Source organism: Apis cerana, linkage group LG2, assembly GCF_029169275.1.
Source record: "Apis cerana isolate GH-2021 linkage group LG2, AcerK_1.0, whole genome shotgun sequence".
Lineage (NCBI taxonomy): Eukaryota > Metazoa > Arthropoda > Insecta > Hymenoptera > Apidae > Apis > Apis cerana.
This window is the reverse complement of record NC_083853.1, coordinates 6288599-6313571: the sequence shown is the minus strand read 5'-3', so window position 1 is coordinate 6313571 and position 24973 is coordinate 6288599. Positions and strand designations below refer to the sequence as shown.

General features: G+C 22.4%; 1 protein-coding gene across 3 annotated transcripts; it reads left to right on the top strand.

Annotated features, from left to right (window-relative positions):
* Nucleotides 1–873: 873 nt before the first annotated feature.
* Nucleotides 874–24649, top strand: LOC107996875 (sphingosine kinase 2). Of its 3 annotated transcripts, XM_017055180.3 has the most exons (7): nucleotides 875–1934; nucleotides 15104–15455; nucleotides 18922–19290; nucleotides 20957–21207; nucleotides 21568–21663; nucleotides 22444–22583; nucleotides 23396–24649. In XM_017055180.3, exons 1-7 carry the CDS (start codon nucleotides 1382–1384, stop codon nucleotides 23582–23584), a joined length of 1950 nt encoding a protein of 649 aa, XP_016910669.1. In that variant the 5' UTR covers nucleotides 875–1381; the 3' UTR covers nucleotides 23585–24649. The 3 variants fall into 3 exon arrangements, with proteins under 3 accessions (XP_061927935.1, XP_061927936.1, XP_016910669.1); XM_062071951.1 differs by lacking the exons at nucleotides 22444–22583; nucleotides 23396–24649 and adding an exon at nucleotides 21413–21493 and having other exon boundaries at nucleotides 874–1934; XM_062071952.1 differs by lacking the exons at nucleotides 21568–21663; nucleotides 22444–22583; nucleotides 23396–24649 and adding an exon at nucleotides 21413–21498 and having other exon boundaries at nucleotides 874–1934.
* The last annotated feature ends 324 nt before the right edge of the window (nucleotides 24650–24973 follow it).

Genomic DNA, 24973 nt, shown 5'->3' with positions numbered 1-24973 from the left:
ATTATTATACATAATTGTTTGAAAAGTATATATATATATATATTTATATGTAACTTATAATAATATATTCTTTAAATACTATGCTTTATTTATTAAAATTAATTTATATAAATAATATTTTTTAATATATATTTTATTATTAATAATTGTCATCAAAATACAATTTTTAATTATATATTATATATAATTTTGATTTTATTAATATTATTTTAACAAAAACAAATTTATTTATAGAAAAAATAAATTCCATTTGATAAAATCATATATATATATATATATATATAATACATATTATGCTTATATTATAATATAAAAAATAATTATGAGTTTGCTAATTAATTCTCATATATATTTATAATACATATAAAATATATAAAAAGTTCTACTAATTTTCATATCAGATTTATAATATTGTTAATTTATTTATGACAACATAATATTATTTAAAGATATATAATCAGAATCTGTTTGTTTTATATTTATTAATATTTATTAACATTGTCAAAGCTTTATATTATATATGAAAAAATGAAAATTAATAAAGTAAAAAAAAATTAATTACTTCTAATTCTAACTAATTAGTAAATTCTAATAACGAATTCAAATTATTTTTTGAAGTTTTTAAAAATGTTTTAATAAAAAATTATATTTATACACACACGTATATACACATACGCACACAATTATATAATTTATATATATATATTATATATACGTGTGTGTGTGTGTGTGTGTGTATATATATATATATATTATAAATTCATTTTCATATTTTTCTACATTACGAAAAGTATGTTTATAGTAAAGTACAGTTTTTTCACACAAGATAGCGCTGATGGTGTTCCAGCAATTGGTCTGTCTGATCTCAAGTTTCACATAAACAGTGTATGCCGTGACTTCGGTGTGTTCGAAACAGTTCGATGTTTGAATGCGTACAAGTACAGAAGTAACCAAAGTAGTGGTGAAATAATTTTTTTTAATTGTACGTCAATATAACAGAATTCTTTCGATTACCATAAATGGTTCAGAAAAAATTTCAATACATGCGAATATGACTTAAATATCTTTTGCAAAACAAATCCTTTAATAAGGATAATGTTAGAAATAAATTAGTCGGAAAATGCACGTGTTTTGTTAAATTCCTAACACGATAGATTGAATAATTAAATGACAAAGAAATGCTTGGTAAAATGATAAAAACAGTGAGTAAAAATTAAGTCAGTTAAATGATTATCAATACCCTTCCTTAAATGGAATCATATGAAGCAACAATATTTTGCGGTGGCAGAAAAAGGAACTTTATCAAAGTGTTTATCAAGTGCCTTTATTATGATAATGATCTTATGGGACGATTATCACTGTGATTTGTGTGTATTATTGAATGAAAAACAGTGATCAGCGTGTCATGGAGGACAGTGGTCAAGTACATTCTACTCTTCTAGAAGAAACCTTTTACGTTACATCCAAAAAAAACACTTACTACAAGGTGAGACTAACAGAAAAGGGCCTTAGCCTAGAGAAAGATAATAATGGTACGACGAAGGTTGAAACGATCGTTCTAAACGACATAATAGGATGTAGATGTATGCGTTCGAAACGTAAAAGCGCGGGAAGCTGTGTTTGTGGGCCAGGTACTTCGAGATCTCAATTCAAGCTAGTCGAGTCTGCAGAAGCATATCAATGTTATGATGAGTTCGATACCTCGGCCTATCTTTATATATATGCTTACACATTGAAGAAAGCACGCATGAAAGGTGTCAAGAGACGAGAAAGGACGACGATCACGCTACGATTCCGCAGTTTTGACAAATATGAAGATAATCTACGAGAAGCAAGCAGGTGGCGATTAGCCATAAAATGTCTCATTGTTGGTGTGCCTGTGCCTAAAAGCTTTATGAGTCCGAGCCACGAGAATCTTGAGTCGTTGATTAGTGGTGAGTACAAGTTTTTTCTTTTTTCATTGTAACAAGACGATTACATAGCAATTTGACAAATTGCACATTCGTTGATTACGTTTTATTCCTTTTTTTAATATTACGAAATAATATGTATAATGTATAAGATAGGATATTAACTAATCAATGCTAGACATTATAAAAAGATAAATGTGAAAAAAATTTATTAAAATTTTATTTTTTTATTAAAAAATTATATGTTTACCATATAACATATAAATAATAAAAATATGTACGATGAAAATATATTAAAATATATCACGTCATATATTTATGACAATAATTCTTTATTTGAATATGTCAAAGTAATGTGCATTTAAAATGTGAAGTTTTAATTTACACATCGCTATTTTTAGTAAGTTAAAGTCATACATTAATGAAGTAAATTTAAAAAAATATCTTTATACGTATCTTTTCATTTTTAATTTTTTTGTATCATTTTTTTTCTAAAAGTTTATTATTTTTTAACAAAAAATTACATAATTTTTCACTGATATTAAAATAAATAAAAAAATTCATCGTATTATATATTATGTATGAATTTTCATAATGATTTAGTCATCTAAAATTCAAGAGAAACAATTGCATGACTAAAAGAAATTACGAAAAGTTTCCTTAATTTTATATTGGGAAATATTAATGTATAAGAAAAGTTTATATTTCTTCCATTAAAGTTTTTCGCTTACTTTTAAAAGAAATTTCAAAATTTATATATATATATCATTAATTATAAAAAATGAAATTTTTATATGTATTCGTTTTATATATAATAAATATTTTCAAATCCATTGAAAAAATTAAAAATTGAAAAAAATTAAATTCACATTATTTTTAATTTCTTAATCGAATAAAAAATACTTTCAATGAAAAATTTTTATCGGAAAAAAAGAAAGAAAGGATACATTTCATATATCCTGTTTATTATATAATTATCATAATTAAATGAAAATAAAAAATTCATATTACGTACATATATTTCTCTGTATTTGTTTCAATATTTGCATATATTTCTGAAACATAAAAAATACATTGCAACATCAAAAATACGTTGCATTGCTAAAAATTATTTGAATCTCAGAAAAAACAAGTGAATAATTAGATTCAAAGTAATTTAAACATTTAAGTAAATATGAAATTATCAATCAACATATTAAAAATAGTAAAATCGAAAATTAATATTTAGAAAAGAATTTATTTCATAAATTTTTTGTTTCCTTTTTCGAAGATTAAATATTCTAACTATATCGAGAAATATATGTAGATATTTCATAATTATAACTGCAGTTATAATTAATTACTCCATTTTTTTTTTTCACTAATCTATTCCATAATCGTAGAATATCTACGATTAAAATTAAAATAAATATAAAGTCATGCTTTTATGAATAATAATTTTCGAAAAATTAATTTTCAATTATTTTAAATTATTTTAAATTATTCGAATATCAATCATTTTTTTACAATAGAATTTCTAATTTAGAAAAATATAAATATATTCTTTATTACTAAATTATAATCATTGTAAAAAAATTGTTTCTTCTTTTTTTTTTTTTAATCTTTACAAATATTGTTTTTTTATATTTCTTATTTTTGAAATATTATACAATGAACAACAATATAATTACTTATATAATCCTTTGATTTTTTCCTTGTAGACATTTCATATTGCAATGTCTGCAGCTGAGCAATGCAGAAAAATCATTATTCTCCGTTTCCGAGTCATAATTCTTGAACAATTTAAACTTTTTTTCTTTTTACTTCAAACTTTTCGAATATTGTTCTCGCATTGTATTTTCGAAATATCGGTCAACACATTCCCACAAAAGTTTTCTAATCTATCTAATACTTTATTCTTATCTTTATTAATTAAAGATTATTCACTTGACAAGAAGCATTCGATAAAACGTATTTTGATAAATTTCTTTTACATGTTTATTCTTGAGTTATAAGTATCGCCTAATTCATTATAATAAATACAAAAAATATATAAATTACGATAGTACGATTCAGAAGTGTTTTCTTTTTTTTTTTCTTTTCTTTTTTTTACTTCAGGAATTTATCATTAAAATTTGAATTTTTCTTGAAAGAAAAAATTATTATTTTTGTTAGGAATAAAAATTGATTGTTGCTATATATTTTTTTAACATTTTCTTTTTTTTTTAATTATTGAATATTTTTGAAAATTGATGCTAAACATAGATGTTAAATAATTAATATTAGAAATAATGAAATAAATTAATAATATAACAAATATAAAGAGAAAATCAATCATTTAAAGATATCTTATATATATAATATTTATCTATATTAAAATATTATTATTAAGATAATATTAGGTAAATATTTATTTTATTTTAATAGTATATATTATCTCATTAGAAGTAAAAACTTATGCCGTCATTATATATTTTTTATTATTATCTTTTTATTTTTTATTTTTATATAAAAATTATTTTGAAATTATAATTTTTTAAATAATTTTAAATTAATTATCATAATTAAGGAGCATTAAAATCATTAGATAAATAATTCATTAGATATCGTTAAAATATTTTTTAGTATCTTTGTGCAATAATATCATAAAAAAAATAAAACATGTTAATGCATTTATCATTATGTAATTAAGCAATTATTAGATACTAATTTTTTTATTAGATATCGATATTTTTCATTCGACAACAATTTCAATCATTAAAGTTATATAAAGCCATGTAACAATATGATAGTAATAAGCGTTGCGCGTGAATTATAATCTTGAAAAGCACAGTTTTAAACGAGGTAATATTAAATAATGTCATTATAATCTTCTAAATGTACATAATATTCTTACTACAGCTTCGTTTAACATCTCATTTCTTCTCATTAATTCATTTTTGCTATTTTACTTGTTTTCTTATTTTATTGTATATATATATATATATATTTGATATAATTTTTTTCATAATTAATGAAGTTAAAATATTACAATACAAATTTTTCTTTTATTATTAACACTTTCTGAACTTTTCAATTATTTGTCTTCAATTATTGTATTTCAATTATTATACATTTATGATGAACACATTATTTATATTCGTTTGTGAAAATCAAAATTTCAAGAATTCCAGATAATATTTCAATTATTAAAAACGTTATCGTTTATTTTCATGGCTAACTGAATTACATACAATTGTAATTTCATTTTTTATTGGCATACATGTTCATAACATTCTAAGAATACCTGATAATAATACATGGAAAAAAACTATCTTATAAAAATTATCAATAAATTAATTTATTCTAATAATTTAGTAGTATTATATATATTAATTATATATAACTTGCAATATTATATAGAATTTTATAAAATATATATATTTATAATTCTCATAACATATGTTTAAGATAATAATATATTCAAGTTACGAGCAGTAATTCAAAATGATACATTTATTTTATGTTCATTTTACATCATTAAATATTGAAAATTTGAAATATGACACAAAAAATTTTAAAGTTTATAACAAATAACAAAATTAAAAAATTTAAGAGAATATATAAAATTTTGTTTATAATAATTAATCTTTTAAACGCGAAAAACTTAAAATTTTTTTTTATATTTTATGCTTTCAACTTATTATAATTCAATGACTAAAATTTTTCTTTCAAATGTTATCTATATATGTATTTTAATCAATAATTCATAATCAATACGTATATAAAATATGTGTACAAAATATAAAAGAATGAAATATTATTGTTTGCAATACCTGAGGTTGATAAACATTTTGTCAATTGTAATCTATATCACATTCCATTGTTTAATATCTCAAGAGAGATTTGTTAAATATTTTTAATGTCTGTAATACGATTCACTTTGAATTCATGTAACGTTTATTCATCTATTCGAGAGAGAAAACTTTTAATTGTATAGATTTTGCACGACAATTTGCTTTGGAATTTATTCATACATTGGAACAGGTATAAATTTAATGTAAAATATGAAATATAAAAATACAGCTTTCTAAAAACTAAAGGAATTAAATAATCGAAAAAGATATAAAGATAAGATATAAAGGTATAATTGTAAAAGATATAAAGAAATATTATTTAATTTTATATAATAACTATATAAATCTATTAATTATTTCAATACAATCGATATTTATTATACGATCTTATATATTGAATAACAATATATATTTAAATAAAAGATAAAATATCTTTTAATATTAGCAAATATTTAAAAAGTACTATGTGTTAAAAATCGTTACTACTTATATATTCTAGAATTAATAATTTTGTTTAAAAAAAAATATCAATTCATAATTATAAAATTTATAATTTTTATTAAATATTGAAATTTCAATAAAAGTAGAATTGTTTTAAGATTTTTGAGATATATATTTATACTTATGAAGATATATATTTATACTTTTTTTCTTTTAATGAAAAGAAAAGCTTTTCGAAAAGGAATTAAAAGAAATTCTTATTCACGAAATAATAAAAAATTAATTAAAACGTTAAATTGTTATTTCTTATTAATAATTGTTAAATTATTAAATATTTTAAAATATACACAATCAAAATTTAAAATAATATATTTATGGTTAGTATAAAGAAAAAAAAAAGAAATTATGAGTGTTTAAGAAACATTATTTTCATAAGTAGAATTTTCAATTTATGAAAATTCATGATGTTAATAAATGTTTTTTTTCCTTTGCCGGAAAAAGAATATATGAATACATGTATTTACTTTTATGTTTATCTATCCTTTTTACGTATATCTTGACAAATCATTATTTCGTAAAATGTTATTTTAAGTAATTAGTATTTACTGATAATTGTTGTTCGAGCTACGATATTACGAGTATTGTGGTATATCTTGATGCGTTAAATACTCGTTTCCAATTGCATAATATAGTTGAAGCATCATGTAATCATATATGTTACAATGTATTTCAAATGAAAATACATTTTTATATATTAAAGAATGGATTAAATTTTGGATGGAAAAATTCAACTCAATACTATGATTCAATGTTATTTAATTTTTTTACTTGAGTGATTATGGATATCATATATAATAATTCAAAATTAATTATTATAAATATAAATATTAAATATTTAATCATAATAAATAAAAGAAATTCTTTTCAAAAAATATATAATATTTATATATTCAATGAATTTAAGTATAGAACAAGTAATTTATTAATCTGCTGTAAGATTATTACTATTCAGAGTTTCAAAGGTAACCAATTCCAAGATATTGTTGCATCAGTGCCAAAACTTTGTCTCTTTAATAACACCACCAACCTGTGGAATAGTGAGAATTATGTGACTAATAAATCGATTCTCTCTCTTACATTTCAGATTTCTTTTATGCATTTCTTTATGTCAAATTATTTAATCGTTAAAGATATTTTTATAAAAAAAATCATTTTTATAAATAATAGTAACATTCTTAATTATTTTGATTATTTTGAAATGAAAAATTTAAATATATTTATAATAGTAATTAAAGAATAAATAGTGTCGCAAACTATTGTATATATAAATATCATAAATATAATTAATACATAAATAGTGTCAATTACAATGCTATTAACATTCCAATTTAATTGATATTATTTATAATAATTGTAATTTTATTTATAATTTATATTGACACTACAATTATGAAAGAAGTGCATAACAAATAATTATTTAAGTATTATAATATTTTTTAATATTAATTTATATCATTCTAAATAATAATTTTATACACTTTTGCTTTATTTATATCATATAACATAAATATTTGAAAAATATTTTTAAGCAAAAATTAAAAAATTTATATTTGAATAGTTATATAATTCACTTGTAATTTTAAAATCACTAAAAATTTAATCGTTTATTTCCAAAACGAAAAAATTTTCGTGAATGTGGCAAAGTGAGGTGAACGTTGTTAATGAAACGAATTATTTACAATAATTATGTTTCCAACTAGTAATTCATTAATCATTATCATTAATCATAAATCAAATATTTTTTATTTGTTTGTTTAATTATGTAATTGTATGTATACATATATTTGCATATCTATATATGTATATTTAGAATACTTAATATACATATAAAAAAAATTAAATCATCTTTTGAATTTTAAATGTATTTTATATATTAAAATATAGATATTAAAATCTAAAATTTTAAATTATAAAAATATAAATTTTTTTTTTATAAATCAAATAAATTAAATAATTAAAATTAAGGCACAATGTTTCGATCAAATTATTTATTTTAATTTCTTATTTGAAATGTTATTGTTTGAAGTGTTATTTTGAATGATCATGTCATAAAATAACGATTAAATAATAACCATATTTTTTTATGGTAAAATTAAGATACTTGTACGATGTATGCTAATGAAACAATTCAACGTTGTAACTATGACCTAATGAACGAAGAAGGTTAATTGACATGTCAATCTATTCATTTTTTCTCTTTTTTTTTATTTAATATTTATCTTAAATATTTGATATAAATAAAATGACTTCTCATGTTATTAACATATTCTTTCGGTGACTAATTTACAAACAAAAGAGTTTCACAGTACTAGAATATGCATGTAGTATATTGTTTGATATTGCATGTTGCAAAACATTCTATTGTAACACGTATGAGTACAAAGTCTCTGCTAAGGTCGATAATTCACTATTATGAGTAAATGCAACAATATATCATTATTATTTATCTATAGCAATCGGATTACTGCAAACTTTTTGGTAATAAAATCTAATGGTTTAAATTATTATGGTTTAAATTATTAAATTATTATGATTATAACATTGTTTCATTATAAAGTTTTTTAGTTAATAATTATTATGAATCTTATAGATTTCTATTTGCACTGACTAAATCTCTATAAATCTTTCGATACAAAATCTTACGTATAGCATTAGGAATTCAATAATCAATTGCATTTTCACAAAGCTCTATTGATGGATAATGATGGATTTTCATCAATCAAATTATAAAAATACAAATTTTTTGAAACGAGGATTAAGATAAATGTATTTTATTATGAATTTCATCATCATTTATCAATAAGATTACTAAATATTTTTTTCAAGAAATATTTTATATCGAATTATTGAATATCTTTTGTTCATTGAATAGTATGGAAACAATCATTTGATTTATTCATATTTCATCTGAAAAATAAAAGAAATTTTCTTTTCATTTTTTGTACTATAAATCGATAGATCAGACAATATTTCAAATATTAAGTTTATCAAAACATTTGTTTTTATTTAGAAATTTTCCTTTTATTTCGAATTAACTTACATATACATATATCTCTTTGTTGGTAATCGATATTGGTTAGAAGAAAGAGATATTTATCATACGTGACAATGTTCAACAACAGTTTCCAAAGTACATTTCTATAGAATGATGTTCTGCGACGGAAACTCGAAATCTCAAGAAGAGATGATTTTATTTGGACTGAGATATGAAGAAAAAAATGAACTGAATTGAAAATTACGCTTTTGAGAATATATATTGAAAAAAAACGTTTTTTACATCAATTTTTTTCTTTTTTTCTTTTTTTTTTTTTTTTTCTTTTAATTTTTTTTTATCAAAGAACGGTTGTAAAAGTTATCGATTTTTAAATGCACATTTTCGTCGCCGCTTTTTAATGCTCGGTCGTTTGTTCGTTAAAAGTCGAGGCCTCGTAATAAATACGTTGCACTATAGCTATGAATTCCGTTTACGTCACACTCTGATTTATCGTAGATTGACGAAAATAACCGTCCACCTACTCTGCACCTCTTTTGACAAAGTCCTTTGAAATCGATGCAGTTCAATAATTCATATCAGTTTTTGGAAGTAACCTCGAGTATACATATCACGGCACTGATGCATTATCCAGCAAAGGATAAACTTTACTAAATAAGGTTAAAATTGCACATATTTATTAATAGATATAATAAAAATATAAAGAAATATAGATTAGTTTGAATATAATATATATAAGAATTCATGCGTGAAATATTTAAATTTTATATTATTGTGCCATATTATGTTTAATGTGATGAATAAATATATCAAAGAACAAATTAGTTTATCAAAGAAATTTAATAATATCTTTATTTTATATATTTTTCAAAGAGTTATTCGCTTTTGTCAATAATAAACATCGACTTACCATTGAATTTATTCCACAAGCGTAACAGTCGTTTAGAAAGTCTAATTAACACATAACGTAAACATCATATATCCATTCTTAATTCTTATATTATGTATTATATTACGAATATGAGTATTTATATTTCTCTCACGTTCCATATTTATATTATAATTTTTTAATTAATAAAGCTTTTAAAAATCTTTGTTTGTATGGTACTTTGCTGTATAATATTATATCAGGATAAAATCATTATCATTTTCTTCTTATATCATCGTTTTAATTTTTTAAATATAATAAAGTTTTTGAAGATTTTCATTCGTGTAACACATTATCTCATATTACTTTTATACTCGACATCAATATTAATTGCTGCACATATTATGATACATCTTATTTACAAATAACATTATATCATATTAAAATAAAACATTAAGATGTAACATGATGAGCATATTTCAATATGTTAATGTTTTTCAACATAAAAAGTTTCTAAAAATATTTTTAACTTTGAAATACATCAAATTTTTATGAAATTTATAGTTATACATCATAGATATATAGGCATATTTTAAAATATACGAAATAAATATTAAATTTAGATTTATATTTTATATAATATAATATATAATTTTATATATAATCGTAAAAGAATATTGATCGTAAATAAAATTCATACATACTCTTATGAATTCTATTTTATTTTATATAAAAATAATTTTATAATTGCTTAAAAAATACGCGAATTTATATGCTAAATATATCAGATAACTTTTAACAGATATAATAATAGATACATAAATTCCCATATTGAAGTGGATTTCTTGAATTCGTTAAATACACGCTTCGCTTCATATGTTTCCTAAAATCTCTTTATAAACTTTCACTCGTCACGCATCGTTCACCCCTTAAAGGTACTCACCCCCGCAAACGAACGTGCGTATGTATTACTTGAATATTCTGCACGCCCAAGCACTTGCAGAATCCTAATTTCTATACGCTACAAAGACGACAACTTTAATATACATTCATCGTTGTTGCAATATTGAAACGACTATTTACACAGTAATTACGAAAATAGAATATTTATTTTAGTGATCTTCAGTGATCTTCAAGTGATCTTCAGTTTTTTTTAAATAAAAAATTATTTTACATTTTATATTTCTAAGATATATACATATTTTAAATGAATGTATTACCTTTATTCAAATTATTTATTATTTATCCCTCCAGAATCCTGATGGTATTCATAAATCGTTTTCGTAGAGGTTTGTATATTTATTTATAATATAGGCAATGATTATTAAAAATATTTGAATTTAACATTTGAGTAATTAAATTATTATAAATTTATTTTATTTTATAATGAAAGTAAATATATAAGAGAGGTTAGAAAAATTTTTAATTTTTTAATTTTTTAATTATTTAATTATTATATTATAAAAAAATAATTTGAATTAAAATATTCGTAAATTTTTTTTATGTAATTTTTATGTAATTTTAATTATGTAGTTTTATCTATATTAATACTGGAATGAAATGAAACGTCGGCTCTTCGAAACACCACTCCAAGGGGTAAAAACATTTCCAGCCATTCACAGCCCCTATATCTCTTCCCTACCGCACAAGATATGACGCGAGAAGAAGAATAGCTTTCAGGATCCGAAATAACACTTTCGACCAGTCGTAACTTAAACTTGACCGCAGTTAATGGTTCAAGATCGAGAAATGATAAAAGTTTCACAACATCCGATCGATCTCGTTTCCAAATTGTTTCCCCAATAACGCGTTTATAGCCGCACATTTTAACTTTAGCTCTACTATTCTCGCGATTATTCCTCATATATCATTTTTTCGACGTATAAAAATGTTATTTTCAATCTTATCAATGACGTGGACATGGATCGGATGTGCCAAACCGCGTGTACACGAGACGGAAAGAACAATTGGGTCGAGCGTGTGTCGCGTCTTCGCGTCGCCAGAAGTGTTTTGACATTTTTCTCAAGTAGCTGTGTATGTGTGTCAGCCAAATTAATACAAAATGACCCATATAATGTTGCTGATTATGGTGGTTGTACAGGGCCTGATCGTTACTAGTTCCTCATTGATTATCGAATATTTGTTCATTTATTTGAACAAAAACTTGTAGATTTGTTGTTCTTTAGATAAGATGAAGTTTAAGTTTGATAAAAGTGAAATTGATTTATCTTAAAATAAATATATATATATATTTTTTGAAATATATAATTGAAATATATTTGAATATATGAAATATATATATATATTTATTTTTGATAATAGTGCAATGTTCGCATTGCTAATTGGAATTTTATCTTGTTTATAACTTTGCTTTTTAATCATGCTTATCATTTCTCGAGAGTGCCTTTATGCCTTTTTTGATAAAAAAAGAAAAATGCAAGTACATTTGAAAGTAAGTCATTATCAGAGATTTACTCTAAATCATTATGTGATTTCATGTATAATAAAAAAAAATATATAATAATTGAATCGTCAAAAATCTTATTTTGATTAAATAAGTTACTATTTTATGCTAAACTCTGTAAAATTGATTAATTAAGAATATAATGAAATAAAGCACATCTAAGATGTAAGTAAAATAACTTTTCATGTTCAGTATATGTTTTTTAAGATATTATAGAATAGACGTGTGTGTTTGTACAAACATAATCACGTAATGATTTATGATATAATGATGTTTGTCAAATTTTGAAAGTTTTTCTCGACTTCCAGATCTTTTATCGTTGCTAGTTTATACCTGTTAGCTTATACTTTCACTAGTTGCGTTTAACGATGCATAACTACTACGTAAATGAAAGTAGATCCTGTTTAAATTGTCCATTTTAAAGGAATTGCATTCACGTTTGAAAGTCATTATATTTTGCGTCATTTCGATAACCTATTTCCAGTTTTCTCCCGGAAATCAAAATAACTATTGATTTCCTTGTTTTAAAAATTTAGAGATCTCAAAACAATCATTAAGTTTTACACATATTACGTATGATCATTTCACCAGAAATTATTATATAAATTTTATTTTCAATCAAGTTCGTTTACAAAAATAAGTTTTCATAAATTCAATTATTGCAAAATAAAGTCTATTTTATCGGAATGTTTTATCGTATGATAAAACAATAAAATTTTAAATGCTTTTCTTTTATTAAAATATTATATATAAATATGTAGATATTTATATATATTGTGTTTTTCATCTCTAAGACGAAATTTATTCAGTATTAAATTTTAATATGTGTCAATATATGCATTAATATCGATAAAAAGAAAATGCGTAATAAAAAATATTGACAATTATTTTTTTTAATTAATAATAGATAGATAAATGATAAACTTTAATAGAAAAATAATTAATTAAAAAATAAACGATTGATAGAAATAAAAAAACAAGAACGCAGTTATTATTGATAATTATTTATCGCAAAAAAATATATCAAAGTTATCATTCATCAATTATAAGAATCAGCCTCGTAAATAAATTACAAATAAATTGAATGATAATCGTGTATCAAATTTGCGATTATCAAAAAACATATAACATAGACAAATATTCGAAGAATAGTATGTTTCACGATAAAATAAGTGAATTAGTCTATATTAAGAGACATTTACAATTATTCATGTTAATCGAACGCGATAAAACTGCAGAGAAATCTCTGCAAAGGGGGTTGCTGCGACGACTGCAACGTCGTCTTCCAAAGAATAAATACGCTCGTTGCGTTACACGTCACGTAATCGTCCAGAAAAACTTCCCACTTTGTAGAAATTCTCTTCATTTTCGACCAGATAGCATTTATATATATTATGCGAATTAAAGTTTTATCGTAAAATTTGCATTTCTATATTTTACAATCAATGCATAGAAATAAATGTACGTACTAAATTCTTTTGCATTCTATATACATGAATAAAATCTTTTAGAAATTTTTTCAATTTAAATTCTTGTTATAAAAATTTCAGATTTTACATTCGAAATTTGTTCATAATTAAAATTAAAAGTATATAATTTTTCTAACATTTTCTAAAATATTCTGAGAAATAATGAATATAATAAACATAAACCTGAAATTGTAATTATACAATTTTAAAATTTTTGTTATAAATTTTAAAATTATGAAAAAAGATTTAATAAATAAAGGAATTGAAAACATAATCATTAAAAATTGAAAAATCAATTTTGAATTAATATAAATTTGAAATTAAAATAATTGTCGAGAAATCTGCATAAAAATGAACGCATGTTTGATACGAGTCCATATTTTAAGATATTGTCAAGTAATATATGTAAATAAAAAAACATAGTAGAAAGATTTTAAATATTAATTATAAAATCTTTACAATGATAATATCATTGATATCATCAACAATATTTCCACACTTTTGATTACGTATTAAATTTCGAAACATTTTATTACATGATCATCTCATACGGTTGCTATAATAATGAAATAACTCAAAAATTACGATTCTAAGAAAAATAACTTTAAATTCAAATGTATAAGAACATAACATCAAAATACTAAAATTAGAAATTCACGATTTCAAAACTCAACGATAAGTAATGCTTCCTTCTGTAATATTAATAACTCAAAAAACTATAAATTTTTAGTTATATTATCATCAAGACAACTTTACGATATACAAAGTTACTCATGGTAACCAATCAATTGGTTAATCTCGTAAAAAAAATAATTCTAAAGAAAGAATACATTTTTGTTTTTATTCGAATAAATCAATGTAAATCGTTAATTCTATCAAATAATTAATTCATATCTAATCGATAAGCAATTTCATTTATTACTTAAAAATTTTATTTCCAATTTTATTTTCCACTTATTTTTTTCTCCATAGTTCCATCACTTCTTGTTCCTCTTATCGCAATTACAACACACTTATATAATATTGAAACTTGTACGAAACAAAAGAAAGAAAGGAAGAAAAAAATAATGAAAATTGATTACAGCTTGTCCAGGCGAGCAACGAAAGATACTAGTATTGCTGAATCCGAAATCTGGACCGGGAAGAAGCCGAGAAACGTTCCAGAAAAGAATCCATCCGATTCTATCGGAAGCGGAGAGGCCTTACGAGGTTCACGTCACCAAGTGTCCCAATTACGCACGCGAGTTCGTGCATACGAGGGACATCTATCAATGGAGCGGACTCGTGATGGTCGGGGGCGACGGAATAGTGTTCGACGTGGTAAATGGACTTTTTCAGAGGCCCGATTGGGAGAAAGCTCTGAAGGAATTACCCCTTGGCGTGATACCCTGCGGTTCCGGTAATGGCTTGGCGAAATCCATCGCGTACGCTAAACAGTAAGTCCCTTTTAGAATCATCCGGGTCCGTGATTTATTTTATGTGTCTGGCTCGGCCGTCCCGAGGAAGTCGTTATTTCTGTCTGCAACCGGGCTCGTTTGGTTTATTTGCATGCATGCAGAAGATACGTTTGTGCGATTTCACTGGACAATGGGATTTTCTAAGGATTTCGATCTTTGTTTTTATCCAAATTCTCGTGAAGAGCATTTTCTCGATCATTTTTGTGCCTTTGAACATCTTTTTTATTTTTCTTTGATAATGTTTTGTAATTATACAAGATCGGTAATGTAGTTGAAGTTTTGTATTCCTTGAATTCCAGAATTCTAGAAATTAGGAATTAAATATAAAAAAATTTTATAAATACACTTTAATGAGAATGTTGTTCTGTATGTTTCTCACAGAGAAAGTATAAACAATTTCATTTAAAGAAAGTACGCGAGTGTATCAATCTATATTGGTTCAAATATATTGTTATAGTGCAAAGGGTTAATTATACAAATGTACGCGACATAACATCACTTAATAGCCATCACTATTGCCAATTTATCTCATAAATTGGTATGATTTCGTGACAGACAAGTTATAATTTGAACGTATGTATGTATACATGTATGTTTGTGCATATTTCGTTCATTTTAATCTTTTTTAACTTTAAAATAAAAAAATATTTCACAGCAAGATAAGAGGTAAATTCAAAAAAGAAAAATTTTAAATAAAAATTTATATTAATTTATTACAGCTTTGTACATGATAATTGGCTTAAATTTACATGTACGATAATTAATTCAGTATGTTGTAAATTAATCCTAATCAATTTGATATTTATCACGAATTATAATTATTTAACGATAATATGTGATAAAATTTCATTTTTTTAATGATACGATAACTTGATTAAAAACTAACTATTAATCGACCTAATTTTCATTTATTCATTAATATACCGGAGACTACATGTACCCCCTGTATTTTTCGTCAAATTCAATTTGCTTTCATTATCCTCGATTTATCTTTTCCCATCATTTTCATTTCATCCGCTATAAAAAAAACTTCCGATTCTCTATCATTATTTTTTAAAAATAATATATAAAACAATTATGAACGTGTATAAAATTGCTTTTAATTGTTATAATAATTTTAATCATATAATTAATTGCATTTAGTTTCTATGTTATATTTTTATGTGTTTGTCGATATATTATTGTCGATATAAATATTATTCTTCGAAATATCATTAAATACAATGTAACAAGATAATAGTATTATTTCCTATGAATAGATGAAGTGTCATGGATCAATTAATAAAAAATTTCCATCTCAGAACATTTATAAGTTTCGCGTCTATTTAAAGAATGATGTAAGAGTTTTTTCATTTGTTAAATATTCATTTATTACTTCAAATAATTAAAAAAATATTTACAAAAAATTTCATTCTACATTTAATCATTAATGAGATATAAGAAAGTGATATATATAAATATAAACTTGCGAATATTCGTATTTTCATTTTTTTTCTCATCTTATTATAATAATATTTATAAAAATATTTTAATTCGAGAATGATTATTTATTCACAATATTATCAGCACATTTTTCTTAGGATTAACCAAATACTTAAATTTTATTAGTACTCCAAAAAAAAAAGGAAATAAGCATTACATGTTACGAGATAATCGTTATTTATATTGGCTTATCATTATGATAAGAGAGCATATTGTTCTATATATGTATGACTAGTTAGTATGACGTTATATATCTTATGTAACGCAATATGCAATCATACACACGTAAAACTAAAAACATCATTTATCAAACACATATAATATCGATATGTTTGACACTTATTCTTGTGAACACACGTATACAATATCTTTTTTACGTATATATAATTCTTGCTATATCCAATTACAAGTGAGATGATAAATGAAAGTAACAAAAAAAATTCAAGGTTTAGATAATGAATAAAATGTGCATGATCGAAAAGATTTTTAATATTGAATATGTATTTTCAACCGCTTGCATATTTGTCGTTTTAACAAGTGTTGGCGAGGTCGAGCACAACATGTCGATCATTATACCGAGTACGCGTGTCCTTACTTTTTGTTCAAACTTTATTCTTTAGTCATAATAAGATAAATGAGTTGTAAATAGGCTTGCTCAATTTCGTTCGAATCATTGTTCAGGAACACATTTTTGACGTTATCTTTTTAACAATACGATAGAAATAAAATAATTTGGAAAATATAATGAATTATATATTTTATATATTTTAATAATTATATTATATTTAACAATTAATATGATAATTGAAAAAAATAATTATCTTAGGATATTCAATTTTTTTCATTAAAAATTTATTATATATAATATATAGATATATATATATATAGATATATATATATATATGTTTCATAAAAATTTTCCATATAGAAAAAACATAGAATAAACACAAATGAAAAATAAAAATTATCATGATAAAAAAAGTCAAGAATAAACATGAAACTGCAATTGAGATTTTTTAAAGTTTCCTGGTTTAAGTAATTTAATATTGATTTTACATTCAGGACTGAAGGCAATTGGATAAAACGAAGCGATAACACCTGTAGATAGTTTTCATTTACATTCATGGAAAGAAAAAAATTCCATTACAAGATTATAGTTATTATAGCTTAAAGATAAAAAAGAGGTTCGATTTTCCTCATGTAATCAGATGAGATGATCAATTATTTCTTGTGGCTCATTCATACATTACACATAGCAAATAGAATTTTTTTTCATTTTATAGAAGATTTCTTTTTTCACTTTATTACGAATTTCTGAAAATTTTTTTAATATAATGTAAATGTTTGCAAATTAATATTTTTGGAATCATAATTGGAATGATTAAGATTTTTAGAATATTGAAAAAAAAACACGTCTTATAGTTTAAAACCAATATGGAACTAATTAAGTTTAAAATACTATTAAAAACTAATGAATATTAATTCTTTTGCCAACATACTGGTAAAAATTAACTGTGTATCTACTTAATAATAATCTCAACAGTATAAATTTTCTAGCTATTTATTCAATGATACAGCATTTTAATACATTGAATAAATATTGAATAAAGAATAAATAAGAAAGCATTTATTTTAAATAATATATTTTGAAAATTTCTTCTGAGAAAATTATTAATTCTTAATTTATAAAATTACACTTACAGCATACATTTAACAGAATTTTTAATATTTAATATTAATATTTAATACTTTAATATTTGAAAAATAACAAATATATAATAATAAAATATTATTTACAATTTTCACAAGTTGAGAATATTATCATTTAATCATTATCACTTTTCTTTTGAATCTCTTAAAATTTTCAAATTTTATTTACACAAATACATATACACATGATATTTATAATAAAAAAAAAAGAAAATTAAAACAATAAAATAATATATAATTGAATCTGTTTCAGAGAACCGTACGATTACAATCCTCTTCTTATCAGTGCATTATCCGTGGTAAAATTCAAGAAAGCTCAGATGGATTTGGTACGCGTTGAAACTAGAAATCAGATTCTATTTTCATTTTTATCGGTTGGATGGGGTTTACTCGCTGACATTGACATTGAGAGCGAACGTCTACGTGCAATAGGCGGTCAGAGATTCACTGTGTGGACTATCGCCCGTTTGATTGGCTTGAGAACGTACAAAGGAAAGGTGTCTTATTTACCTTGCGATAAAGTACCGTCCGTGGAGAGTTTAGGTAATGGGAATGCCTACAATGAATACACCAAGGAAACGCAGATATCGCATTCAAGGAGCTGCGGCGACGATTTAGATCGGTACGTTATTGTTCTGTCACGCGTTATCTCGATCATTTGCATGTGGGAAATTGCTCGTGTAGAAGTGAAATAAGCTTTGCATTCAAAATAATTGAATTTATCTTATATCAAGTAATACGGAATTTACATCAATTTTATATCGATTGTATTTATATATTCTAACAACGAAAATCTTTTGATAAAACTTGACAATTATAATTTTATATCTATTTTAATTTCATTATCCATATCATTGTTCATAAATATTTAACAATCTTGATTTTATTAAAAAAAATTATGGATTAAAAATATAATGATATAATGGATTGAGAAATAAAAATAAAAAATTGTGAACGTAACTAGATACAGCCTAGAAGGACGTTTAAGAAGATATTTAAAAAACTTATTAGTTGATTACCTTGAATCTTAAAGACTTTATTGCCAAATAGCGTATATTTACGAATATTTAATATTGGATATTCATAATATAATTTATTTTTTATTACTATTCATAATATAATTTATTTTTTATTACTTTATATAATGTAATATTTTAATTATTTTTTTATTCAATTTCATCAAATAATTAAATTCTATTGTACAATAGTAATGTAATAGTAGTATATATTATATATATATTAACATTTATGTGAATTAATATAATTTGTTATATTATATTAAAAAAGTAACAAGTTTTTGTAAATTATTAACTTCAATTTGCAAGAAATATTCTAAAATATTAATTTATTGATAAAACAAATCTAAAAGTTATTCATTATATTACAAACTTATAACTTAGAAATTTATTTTGAGATAAAAATATTAAAAATGAATTTATGAATTTAATTTTTGATACAAACAATAAAATAAGCATAGATTGAAACTTAAAATATATCTCCTTTAAAATAACAAAATCTTTATGCAAATATTTGACATTTTCGAAGAATAAAAAATTATATCAATTAACATGTTGCATAGTTAATATCTTAAGAAGCATATGTCTTGTTAACTTCATAAATGTCTATAGAAGAATGAGACATCAATGATAAATTGCTAATTTGCATACTTATACGTATGTATGTCACGGAACAATCTGTATATGTATATAATTTACATTAAAGTCGTCATATGAGATTCGATTAAATATAAAATAAGTTTTATCTTGTTCTAAATAAGTTTTATCATGTCGAAAAAAAAAGAATTGCTACAAATTTTCCCAAAAATATATGCACAAAATTAGCAAAATATATTTTTGTGGAATTTTAAAAAAATTTTACAAAGATTTAAAATAATGATGAAAATACAATATATGTACATTTAAAATATCATGTTTGCTTTTCTTTTATTTTATTGAATGTATTGAATTTTATTAAATATTTTCTTTTATTGTAATAATTTATTCTTAATAAATTCAATAAAAATAATATTAAGAAACACAGCGTTAAATTCAGAAATGTAGTATAAATATAAAGAAAAAAGAGTATAAAAATTACATTTCCGACCTATATTCATCAACGAACAAATTCTTGGCGACTTTACAATTTAAAGATTTCAAGTAGACGATTTATTTTCGTACATTTTGTAATGTATATTTTTATGTTTTGAAAATAAAAAATAATTTTATTAAGAAATTATTACTTTAAATAAATAAAAATATATCTTTATAAAATATTTATTTTTCTTTTAGGTACAGTAAAATCAGTGAATCAAAGAGTTTTCACGATACGCTCGATGGAGATCCTGCTATTTTGGATGGATCGTCCGATATTTACGATGATAACGAAATAATAACCGAAAATATTACTCTGGAAACGGAAATTGAGAGAAGACAGAGGCTAGACAGTTTTTATTCTGCGACATCTGCGAAATCGACTTATTTTAGTACAGGTTCAATTTCTAGTTACCATAGTGTTGACGAACCTGATAATGAAAATATTGGTAAGTTCTCAATTTGTATATTAATATAATTTTTATATCTCCACGAAATATTTTTTTTATTGTGTATTATTATAATTATTTTATCATTTCATTTATTTATTTAATTTAATTATTTATTTTGATGTTATTATATATCTTATTATCTTATTTATTTTAACGTTATAAATTTATTTTATACGAAAATCATTATATAATTTTTATATAGGAAGAAGAAATAAACAAATTGATCCACTTTTTAATTATTCAAAAATATGTTAATCGGGAAATTGTTGAAAGTATTTATAAAGTAATTATTTCTTATAAAATTGATTTTATTGGACATTGTTATACAAATTAAATAATAATCTATGTATTATTAAGATACAAAAGACAGCAACGATCAAGTTATGTATGGTCCCTCATCGAGATTACCGGCTCTAACTTCAGAAGTATCAAGTTCCTGGACACAAATACAGGGTAACTATGTAAAATCGTTATACAATTATTTAAAAAATTTTAATTTTTAATGAAATATTTAAAAATTATATCATTAATATATTTTTCTTTGGAATTTATCAAGAATATATTTGATGTTTGTAAATAAATTTTATGAATATATCTAGAAATTTCTTTGATTATTAATATGATAATTATTTTATTTTAAATTTTTTATATATATTTGTACACATATTTTATGTTTGCATTTTGTACATTTTCATAAAAATAAGTCCATTCATCAATAATTTCTTTTGAAATTATTAGGAATAATTAGATTTATAGAATATATATGTACATATGAAATCAAATCATGAATTCTCATTAATAATAAAATAGATAAAATAAATGTATGTTAATTAATTTTTTAAATGGTCTATATACATCTTGCATTTTATCATATATTAATATGAAACTTTATTTCTTGTGATATTAAATAATGATAAATGTTGTTTAGTAGGAAGTAAATGCTGCTATATTTGTTTCCTATTAAAAAAATAATAAGGACAGATGTTGTTGCAAATAATATTGCTTAGAATGATTCATATTTGTTCATGATTGTGCATTAACTTGTGAATAAGAATATGAAAATATCGATATAAATATAACTCAGATCAAAAAAATTTGCAAAAAAATATTTTATTTTAATTGATATGATACTCTTTTTATATTGTTTTTAATTAAATAAGATTATTATACCAAATTCAATATATCAAATGTTGATTGTGATCTAATGAATCTTATTTGTGCTTTCAATTTCAGGAGAATTTGTTATGGTCCATGCCGCATATCAATCTCATTTGGGCCAGGATTATTTCTTTGCACCTCGTGCCAAATTGGCGGACGGTATTATTTGGCTCATGATAGTGAAAGCCGGAATTACTCGAGCCAATTTGCTTCAGGTAAATAGTATAATTAAAAATAATATTTCTGGCATAAATATTGATTTACTTATTAATAAAGTAAATTAATTCCTTTGATCTATTTTTTCATTAAAGTATTTATATATAATAATCATTAAGAAATATATATCAATAAAAATAATTGATTTTAAGATAATTTATATAAAGGTAAGTTCGTAATTTGAATTATGAACAAAATATCGAGATTAATTATAAATAAGTATTAATAATGAACTGAATCAGGTTTCATAAAATTTAAACTCATTTATTTCATTCTTTTCTCAATTCATAACTATTTAAAATAAATTATATACGTAATTTCACATTATCATCAAATATAAGTTGAAATAAATTGCCAAAAAACTTACAGTTTTAGAATTCAGTTACATTTCACGATTTTGGCAGTTAATTTAGAACTAAATGCATTTTTAGAATCTATTGATTTATGAGTTTGATAACATAATTTAACTTAATGATAAATAAGAAATGTATATGATTGAATTGTTTTAGGAATTTATCAAGTTATTGTCAATAAACTAATCCATTTAAATAATTATGATTATACTCAACTTAAAATAATTCTAAATATAATAATATATTGAAATATTGAAACTTTAAATTTTAAATTAAATAATTTCACCAGAAGAAAAGAAATCCAAATATAATATAAAATAAGATAAGATTAAAATATTCTAATATTAGCAGAAAAATCAAAAATTTAATAAATATTATAATTAAATTAAAATTAGATTAGATGCAAAATACATTGAAAATAATTAAAAATTTTTTAAATTATTTATTATGTTTCTTAGTTCCTGTTGGGCTTAAGTAATGGTTCCCACGTAACGCGTTCTGGCATCGACATGATACCAGTAAAGGCATTTCGAATAGAACCAGAAGAAGGAGTCAATGGATATATTACGGTAGATGGAGAAAGAGTAGATTATGGACCTTTACAAGCAGAGATATTCCCGTCTTTAGCCACGGTAATGTCCCCTTGATACAAATTAGCATTACAATTCGTACAGAGTTAGCAATGGAAATCAAATGGTACAATCTTAGAACCTTAAGTTCAATAAGATATACAATATATGTTATGGTAGCATGGTCCTGGTGACAATACTATATTAATATATTCTTATTCGCGATACATAAGTACGATTTTTAGCTCAGAGGATTATGGTAGGTGTATATTCTAGATTATGAAGTTAAATCATTCCATCAAATGTATACGAAAAAAATGTCGTATAAATTAAGATCAATGCAACCATAGTTTATATAAGCTCAACTTGTTACTTCATAGAGATTTATTATCTTTGCGGGATAATCCAGTATTATCCTATGAAATTTTATAGACGTGTTTTACGTATAAAAATTATGAACCGATAAAAATGTGAATCTTGTTTTTTCTTTATTTTAATTTATTTCGATATTTCAAAGCAAGTATTCAAAATAATTTATAGTGATTAAAGTCAATAGAATTATACTATTATACTATGATCGTGATAAAAATTTAAATATTCCTGATGCATTTACAATTCCATTCCTGATTGCATCTCATAAATAAAACGCATTTAATGAAGATTAAAATTTGAAAAATTCATGTTTTTTTTTTTCTCAAGAAAAATTATCTGAAAGTTCATTAAATGAGAATCATTTAACATTCGTTTCTATATCTTCAAAAAAATTATAGATATCATTAATTATTAATTTTTACTTTTATTTGGTTATTTTTTTTTAAAATAAAGTATTAAAGCATTTGAAAATTTTAAAAAATTATTGTTGAACCATTTCATAATAATACTGTTCAATAGTGATTAACTAGAGATTTTTAATTTCATTCATTAGTTTAATTCATACTTTTTTGGACTGTTTTCTATATAACGCACAATAGTGTAATTGTAAAATATTACATAAGCTTTATACTAGTTAACAAATAGTATTGTTGAGCTTAATAACATATTGGTAAAGTAACATATATATTAAATTCTCGATTTACGTAATTAATTGATAATGAATTGATAAATTATATACAAATTTAAATCAATAAATTCATGTTAAAAATATTTTTTTTAAATTTATTAATCATTGTAAAATAAATAATTTATATCTATGTTAATATATATTTATTAATTTTTAAAATTCATTTAAAATTCTAATAAATATTCATAATAATTTTGTAAACATTGTATATTAGAATTCTTATGAATTAATATAATATATAATATAATATAACATGATTTTTTTAAAGCTGTTGAATTCGTTTTTTTTTATTATTATTGTTAGCTTATCACTAGAACAATATGTTTGTTAATAGATTTTTCTATTTTATTATTATTTTATTCATAATAAATTTAATAAGAAACAATATATTTTTATAAAAAAATATT

Excerpts from the sequence above, each read along its gene's own strand:
- LOC107996875 (XM_017055180.3), top strand. The coding sequence starts at position 1,382 with ATGAAAAACAGTGATCAGCGTGTCATGGAGGACAGTGGTCAAGTACAT. Across the intron at positions 19,291-20,956 it reads TGCGGCGACGATTTAGATCG|GTACAGTAAAATCAGTGAAT; the intron begins GTACGTTATTGT and ends TTTTTCTTTTAG. Across the intron at positions 21,664-22,443 it reads TTCCTGGACACAAATACAGG|GAGAATTTGTTATGGTCCAT; the intron begins GTAACTATGTAA and ends TTTCAATTTCAG.